This window comes from Galeopterus variegatus, unplaced genomic scaffold (genome assembly GCF_000696425.1).
Source record: "Galeopterus variegatus unplaced genomic scaffold, G_variegatus-3.0.2 Scaffold1325, whole genome shotgun sequence".
NCBI classification, from domain to species: domain Eukaryota; kingdom Metazoa; phylum Chordata; class Mammalia; order Dermoptera; family Cynocephalidae; genus Galeopterus; species Galeopterus variegatus.
In genome coordinates this window covers 337,287-346,587 of record NW_007727436.1, presented here as the reverse complement: position 1 = coordinate 346,587, position 9,301 = coordinate 337,287, and the positions used below count along the sequence as shown (strand labels likewise).

At 36.6% G+C, this 9,301-nt stretch overlaps 1 protein-coding gene across 1 annotated transcript in view; it reads left to right on the top strand.

Annotated features, from left to right (window-relative positions):
- The window catches only part of GPHN (gephyrin), a gene marked incomplete at its 5' end in the record, with an annotated part of 109,967 nt that overhangs the window by 64,225 nt on the left and 36,441 nt on the right, over window positions 1-9,301 (top strand). Inside the window, one exon of the mRNA XM_008576317.1 lies at window positions 7,977-8,064. Coding sequence (XP_008574539.1) covers window positions 7,977-8,064 — 88 coding nt within the window. The remainder of the gene's footprint in view (window positions 1-7,976; window positions 8,065-9,301) is intronic.

The following is a 9,301-nucleotide window of genomic DNA, read 5'->3' as shown; positions in this document are numbered from 1 at the left end:
CAGGAAGAGGAAGAAGCACTCACATAGTAAATTGGGTTCTTATAAAATTGGCACATTTAGCAGGAATTATCAAGATACACTTAACAGTACAGTGATTATTTGGGCAAAACTTTCAATTTGTGGCTACTTACCTAATGTTCTTAAAATAGGAATTTTCTAATCATCAAGGAGAATTTAGATATGAATTTAATTGGTTCTTGTCAACTTTATAAACTGCTTGATTGCCTTATGGAAACAACACCCTTTTCCACTCAAAATGTAAAGTTTTAATTTTTGAGTCAACATAGTAGCTTTAGTTTCTGGTTGCTTATCAGCAGAGGTTTCTCATTTCCTATCAGTTAACAAACAAAGGATAGTCTTTCTACCTTAACATGAGTTTAATGACAAGAGATTCTTCCCACTCTCTGTGAAAGACTTCTTTAGTGGCTATTTTTTTCTTAATCCTTAAAAGTTAATATTACAATTAATATACAGTTATTACTGTGCCTTTAGAAATTGTTTTCCTACCCTAACCTCATAAGCAGTAATATCGTCTAGAAAGTCTTTCCTAATTATCCCATAGTAATTCTGATCATTCTGTCCTAGTCTCCATTTATAATATGTCTCCTTATATGTATTTTCATTTTAATTAGTGTACAGCATTTGGATTCAATCAATGATATTAATGTCATTGCCTATTTTACTCATTTTTCTAAAATTTTTTCATGGGCCAAGCCTGTGGCGCACTCGGGAGAGTGCAGCGCTGGGAGCGCAGCAGCGCTCCCGCCGCGGGTTCAGATCCTATATAGGGATGACTGGTGCGCTCACAGCACTCACTGGTTGAGCGCAGTGTGGCCAGTCTCAAAAAGGACAAAAATAAATAAATTAAATTAAATTAAAAATAAATAAATAAAATGTTTTCATATGTTTTCTATGCTAGTTTGTAATCTTAAAGGCAGCAACCATGCTTTCTCCTTTCTTTATATGACTCCATAGTGGCAGAACACCCAGTGGGACCAAAGAAGGGTGAAATGATGGTTATATGTAGTATGTGGTTTGATTCCATACATGAAGTAGACATCCAGAAAGTATTTGTACTTGAGGAATTTATCCTCAACTTCTGAAGAAATTAATATATGATTAGTATATGTCTGAGCTATTTTTTGTTATCTTGGTATGATTAACTGCCACTATTCCTTAATCTGTAAATCCTAGAATTTTTTCTCACTATCTCACTGTCATCTTCACTCATCTTAAAATGATACAGTTCACAGTTGGTGTAACACATGAAACAGGAAACTAATTAGCAGCTGTTGTCCATCTGTGTGTTTATATTAAATAATTTTAAATAAAAATGCATTTGCATTCTGCTACTCTGAAATTCATAAGTCCTAAATTTGGATAAAGGCTGTGTTTTGAATTTTATAGCAGACTTTATGGTAAAGCAAAAAGAATTTTATGTCAGAATAAGGATTATATTAATTTAAGGCAGATGTGAATTTTAAAAAGCAAAAAAATATATATTAACTGGAAGTGGACCCCCAAAGCAATCAGATTGAAATCCAAAAAGATACAATGTTCAGAAGATGTCATACCCTCTAGATATATTCTTCTTTCACAGAAACCAATTAGTACATATAGTTTTGAGAAAGCCACACTCATTCTCTAATGGATTTATTTTGAGATACGCTTCTCCTTCTCCTTTTTTCTACCTTTCTATTAAATTTAAGCTTCTTTGACTTGTGACTAAGTTAGAACTCTAAGGAGAGTGCCATTATTATTATTGACAGCCATCTCCCAAGTTGGAGATGAAAGTCGAATATTCCTGATATTCAAAAAGTGAGAGGAAGGAAGAGTATGATCTACAAGATGAGTATCATATTACAATGCTCGAGTCATTTTTTCCCTCTATGCTTCAGTGTATATGTGAAGAGAAAATAGTTATTGTGTTTATGTAACTTTCAGTATTTCCATAGAATCACAATATCTTCGAATTAAAAGGAAGTTCTGATGTTAGCTAATCTAATATTTCACTCAGGGGAGATGTTAAGGAAAATATCTAACAGCTAGCCATCAGGTTTTTCTTTGAATTCTTTTAGTAAAAAAGATCTTATTGCCTCATGAGATAGCACATTCTATTGTTGCATGGCTGTTATAGTAAGAATGTTTTTCCATTACAGCAAGCCAAAGTCTTTCTCCCTGTTTCTTCCACCCATTTTATTATGCCCTCTGAAACAACACCAAATAAATTGATTCCCTCTTCTACATGACAGCCTTTCAGATGTTTGAAGACACAATCCTTTTTCACCTTAATCCGTTCTCAAAGAAAGTACTCATTATTATTATATAAATGTTTAGTATCTTCTCTTCCATCTCCAAACAATATTATTTTCCTTAATATCATTTATAGTTGTAATGACCAAACAATATTTAATCCCAAAGCTACTGTGGAGAGATTGACTTGAAATCAGGGTTCATCCAGTTTATTTACTGAGTGCCTACAATGTGCAGAGATTTGGCAAGGCAATCATAAAGCCTAGATTAAATGAGAACCTGTCTTGTAAGACAGTTATATATTACTGTATCATCTTTACAAATTTGCGTTTTATCACAATTTTTTGCATCTCTTTGTCCTTTTTATTTCTTACAACTTAAGTCCCATTTTGAATTAATGTTGTCACACCTGCTTTTTTTGCTTATTTACATTTGCCTGGAAACTTTTGGCCATACCTGTTATTTTCAATCTTTCATCTCTTTAAGTATATCCCTTATAAATAACTATAAAATGGGATTTGAGCTTTAAAACGCTCAATCTTGTATCTGCCTTAAATTGCTGTAACTCTGATCCTGGCATAAAATTGGTTTTTACTCTATCAGGAAGTTTGTTATAAATGATTCCCTTGATGTTTTTGCTTCTGTCTTACCTTCTGTTTGCAATCCATACAACTTTATTATTTCTTCCTTTTCCTTTCCCTATTGTTGGCTTGATTCAGGTACTACTTGTTTCCTTTTATCCTCTTACTATTTTGAAAGTTATGCTACACCGTATCATTCCCCCCATGCTTTCCTTTCAATTTCTGATACCCATAACCAAATGTACATTTCTCCACTATTATAAAAAATGGTGCTAACTATATTGTTCCTGCAAGGCATTCCCATTTCTCCCATGCACCCTCTACACCAATAAGATGAGATCTTTAGAATACTTTCACTTCCTTCATCTCCTCCCACCCCCTTGACTTTTAGGTAATTCTGAGGTAGTGCTTTTAATTCTAGACTGTTACTAAGTTTCTTTTGCAGTATCCCTACAACTTCAGAAATCCATGTTTAGTACATGAATATAATTCCCTAGTTTATTCAGTCATTATCCATTTAGATTTAGCTATATATATTTTTATAAATGAATATATGTGTGCGTGTTTGTGTATTTCACTACTGTTTCCTCTCCTACATCTTCTCTTATCTGAGGTCTCTGGCCTGATTCATTTTTTCATTTACAGTCATGTTTCCAGAACATTACTTGGTGATTTGTTATCTGAATCTTTTCGTTTTCACCAATATCATTCCTCCATCCTGATTGGTGAATGGTGTCTGACTGGGTATAGGATTTGGGAGTTGCATGCCTTTTCTCTTATAAATATGTTGATGTTAATTTACTGTTCTCTGGTTTTTGGTATTGTAAGTAAGAAGTCCAAAGCTAGTACAAGGGTACTTCAAAAAGTTCGTGGAAAAATAGAATTAAAAGATAATACACATCTTTCTGTGAACTTTTTGAAGTACCTCATATTATTTTTCCTTTGTGAGAAACCCAGCCTTTCTGTCTGGCACCTTGTAAGATTTTGTCTTTATTCTTGAAATTACAAAATTTTGCCAGGATCTTAGGTTTATGTTTTTTCATCAGTCTTACCTGAAAACTCGATAAACCTCTTCAATCGCCAAGCCCAACTCTTTCCAAATAAATGAAATTTTCCTCTTTTCCACCTGTATCTGTTCCTTTTTCTCCTTATGGAATTCCTATTTGTAATATGTCAGTCTCTTGCTCTGTCCTCTAAGTTTCTTATTATTTTATGCATGACTTTCATCTTTTTATATTTTTATACAGTCCTTAGAAATATTTCTACTACTTGATCTTCCAGATTGCGTTTTCAACAGGGTCTATACTCACCTTCATCTACTAAATTTGAAAATTTGAAAATCATGGTTTTTTGTTCTAGGATACCCTTTTAATATTGTAACTGAATCTTCGTTAGTGCTTTAATTGTTATTGTTGTTGTTAAAATTATCTATTCCCCCAGCAGTTTTATTTCACTAGGAGCTGTCCTAAATACTGTGCTTGTTCTTCCACCCACCAGTTACTGGCTTCTTAGATTGCTGGTATATTCCTTTGCCTACTGAGAGTTCTATTCACCCTCAGGGCTCAGGAAGCTGCCCTGCTACTTTTGGACCTAATGGGAATGGAGTTGTAGTGGAAAAGAGGATCATAAGTGGTAAAAGGCAAGGAATCTCAACTCCTGAATTGGCGAAGCACCAGTGACAAGCTACCAGTTTTTTTGAAGTACAAAACAAACAAAAAAGGCCTCTGTGCTTCCTGGACTGTTTAGTTGTAAAGGCTGGGCTTTCCCAGCCTTTATGGATAGGGCAGACTTAGTATTTTTTAAGTAGACTTCTGGGTCAACTTAAAAATGATACTTTTGTGCTTGAGCTGTATTCTAATCAGCCCAAAGTGTTAAGAACAAGTGAATATTAGAGATGGAAAGAACCTGGTCCAAATGTCCTTGTTTTACAGATAAGGAGAATGAGACCCAACAAAATGATGTTAGTTTTTCAGGGTCATCTAGGTAATTAGCAATAGAAATAAAACTGGACTGTAGGCTTTGTGACACTCAGGCCTTCAATTAACAACTCTGTCTTCTGTTGCCTAGTACTTACATTCGTAGCATTTATTACTAAAGCAACTATCTTGTAGAATGCTTACATTTAATATTGGTCCTCTTAAGGGAACATTGGATACATACTTAACTACTCAAGTGAATATAATTAAAAAGTGTTAGTAAATCAAAATTAATGATAATATTAGAATTATCTTTAAAGAAAGGGTTAATTACTATCCCAATTTAATTAAAACTCCAGTTGTTAATGGAGGAAGATATAAATGATTTCACAATATCCCTTTCGCATCTGTTGCTCTTTGAGAAAAGGGAAACTACTGGTATATACCTAGAAAACTTAATCTGCTTAACCCAACAGCCCTTCTAGTGGCAATTGTGAGAAAACATTTCAAATTTTAAAAGAAAAGATTTTTCTATCATCGGTATTTGGCATACACAAATAAGATTTATATGTTTAGATAAATAATGATAAGCTTTTATTTGAAGGTGTATTATGTATAACAAAGTGTCTTTCACAGTGCAAATATTACTGTAGTTTAGAAGAACAGTAGGAAAAAACACAGGGTAACCTTGAACCTGTCACTACCCCTGTGTGAACCTCAGTGTCCTTTCTTATACTGCGTACCTCACAGAGTTGTGAGATTAACATATAGGTATGAAAATGTATTGTTCATTTAAGACATGAGTATTATTGTCATTAATTTTATTTCTTAAATATCAATTGATCTTATATTTAGGAAGGTATGTTTTAAATATAAGGTCAGATTATAATGTTTTGCAGTTTTACTCTCCTATCCTTAAGAAAGTTAATATACTGTGCTCTCTTTATTTAACAAAACTGAGAAAATCATGAACTGTTTTCTTTCTCCTGTAATATCCGTGATTATAATCCTTGTTACCTATTTCCTCTGGTTATTATTCAGAGTAATCTCTTAGTCTTAGAAAGCAAACTCAGCTTTTTTCTTTTTTTTTTGTACCCAGGATGGGACCTGAACCTAACTCAGTTTTTATTTGTTTAAAGTAAAAAAGTCCAAAGGAGAGAATAGGAATTAAATGTGGGAAAATGTTAGCATTTGTCAAATCTGAGAGTTGGATACATGGGAGTTGGTTATGCTGTTATCTTATGTTGGAAATGTTTTATGATCAAAATATAATATAAATCATAAAAAGAAAGCGAATTTATGTCATGTGAGCAAGCCCTTAAGTTATGTTTAACCATCTTAGTTCCATCTGAATATAGGATTCTGAATCATGTTTGTTTTATTCCCCAGAACTATACTAACATGTCCACACATGCAGTCTTCTTGCTGGTCATCCCAGACAAATTCCTACCTGTTGCCTCAGCATCCTATATTTTTAATGCTTTGGGTCAAGAGTCCATTCTCATGAGAATCTTTCTTCCATGATATCATATGCCTGAAAAAAAAATACACAATCATTTTTGATTCAGCGGGCAGTGGAACAGTTACTGAGGAGCCAGAGTTTGTAGTCCCTGCTCTGCCACTTAGTACTCAATCTAGACTTGAATATGCTACTTTGCCTCTCTGGATATCACTTACCTTTTCTTGAAATGAGAAAAATAATAGTCTATCTCACAGATTTATTGTGAGATAATAAATGTAGTTATAGCATGAAACATAAATGAGAGATCATTTGATTTCAAGTTAACAAAAGCCTACTGAAGCTAGCTTAAGCAAAGGAGGGATTTGGGGGAGGATATAGGGTTATCTCATAGAACCTAAGAGCAGGAATAGAGTTGGGCCTCTAGAGGGACTAAAGAGCAGGAAATCAAAAATCAGAGGCCAGGATTACTCCCTTTTTAGTTGTCCGAGTTAGATGTCCATGGGCGAGGAAGGGAAAAGGAGAGTCAGGTAGTATAAAGGGAAATGTGCACCTCCTCCATAGGTAAGAAGTTCTCAGAAAACAAGGGTATGGGCTGGACATATACTCCTCAGAAGGCACCTTTTCTGTACTCCATCAGTTGAAGGAAAATGCCAAGTGCAGGTCACATTCCCAGTAGCTTTGTATAGATTTAAAGCAGTGACTAAACAATCCCTTTCAGCTATTTATTGCCATCCTGTCCCTCCATAAGCCCTGATGATTGACATTTTTTTATTTTCACTGATCAATCTCAAGTTAGGCCTTTGCAACTCTTCTGACATTCAGAGGATAAGACCTTTTATTTCTTTCTGTCCCTTCTCCCCAGGCCTTTGACCTGCGCCATCATAGGGCCTGGTGGTGCACTTGCCTTTCAGTTGACAGTCAGGAGCCTACCTAGTTTCTACCACTAGTATTCATCTTGTGCTTTTACCCTCTCAGGATATTTAATATGGTCTCTGCTTTCCTTGTCCTTCTTTCTCTACCGTTTCTTTTCCCAATAATCGCCTACTGGCTCTTCATATTTATAGGGACTCCCCCCCCCCCGTCAATTTTCTATTAAGTGAACTCCAAATTCTTGAGCTTGAAGACCCTCCAAGATCAAGTCCCATCCTACCTAGCCCAGTTGCTCTCAGTCAAGTCCTTTACTCTAGCCAGGCCACTTTCCACACTAATCTAGAAACAACACATGCTAATCACTATCCCAAGCCTTTGCTGGTACTGTAGATCCTCTTGCTTACAAAGCCCTTCCCTATTCCTTTTCACCTGTCAAAATCCAGCCCTTTTCTCAGGGACTCACTTAAGTCATTCCCTCTAAAGAGTCCTATATGACCTTTCCATCACCTAGGGTGACCAACTGTCCTGGTTTGCCTGGGATTTCCAAGGACATGTGATTTTCCATACTAAAACCAGGATATTCCTAGGCAAACCAGCATGACTAGACATCCTACGACACCTCACTGTCCCCCCTCATTATACTGCCTTGTTAGAGCAAAAAGCCCTGTGAAAACACCAGTAGCCACTACTTCACCATTTACAAGGTCTTTTCTGCACAATAAGAGTTATGCTTCTGTTGGGCAGAGATATTTTTGATTCCTACCTCATACAGAGTATAGTGCTGTACTCATGTTAATGCCTGTTCAGTGAATAAAGTAGTTTAGTTTTAAGATGGCACTATATCTAAAGTCTTTCCCCTATGTATTAATTTATTTGTCTTTGTTTTTTTTCCAGCCCAGATGACTTGCTCAATGCCTTGAATGAGGGTATCAGTCGTGCTGATGTCATCATCACATCAGGGGGTGTATCCATGGGGGAGAAGGTATGAAAAATTGGGCTCATGAAAATTTATCTGCTGTAATGTCCTTGCATATGGTCAATTAACCACGGTCTGGTAGTCATCTGGTATTTATAACCAGTCCCCTACAAAGCTGAAAATCCATGGGGCTTCAGAAAGTACTGATCTCTCTAAAAGGGACACAGTGTGGGTAGGTCAGGGAGCTTACCTCAGGAGCAGCCCAAAAAATCCCACAATTTGCTGAATAGTTTTTGCTGTTCCCCTGGAGACTTCTGGTTTGTTTCTGCCTCAATTTTACTACATTAGGACTTCCTTTATACATGATATTTACACCCAAAGTAAAGCTCCAAAATCCTTCCTTCTACTTAAATTTAAACATGACCTCCCAGAGTCCACCAGCTCACCCACCACATATTCTAAACCTTACCAAGAACCCTTATGGGGCCGGCCCGTGGCTCACTCGGTAGAGTGCGGTGCTGATAACACTAAGGCCACGGGTTCGGATCCCATATAGGGATGGCCGGTTAGCTCACTGGGTGAGCGTGGTGCTGACAACACCAAGTCAAGGGTTAAGATCCCCTTACCGGTCATCTTTAAAAAAAAAAAAAAAAGAACCCTTAGCTCCCCCTTCCCATAAGGAAGAAAGAAAGGATTAGGCATTTCTTTTGTCCCTCTTCACAAAAATAATAATAATAATGAAAAAAATTATATACACACAAGGGTACTTCAAAAAGTTCATGGAAAAATATGGGCCGGCCCGGTGGCACACTGGAGAGTGCGCCACTTGGGAGCACGGCGGCACTCCCGCCGAGGGTTCGGATCCCATGTGGAGACCAGTTCCCACTCACTGGCTGAGCGCGGTGCGGGCGCAACACCGAGGGTTGCGATCCCGTTGCCAGTCCCCGGTATGGGCGCGACACAGAGGGTTGCGATCCCATTACTGGTCAGTAAAAAAGACAAAAAGGAAAAAAAAAAAAGAAAGAAAAATAGAATTAACAGATAATATGAATCTTTCCATGAATTTTTTGAAGTATGTATGATTTTATAGGACTAAGTATATTTGCACATAGTGTATTCTTAGTTCTGTAAAAATCTCAATCTGAATATCTTGGTATCATTAAGTTTAGTAATGAAATGTGTTAGTTCATGATGATTATTGGGTTCATTGAATAATGTTATGGAAGCAAAATATTGTTTGCTGGGCCGGCCCGGTGGCACACTGGAGAGTGTGCCGCTTGGGAGCGCGGCGGCGCTCCCGCCG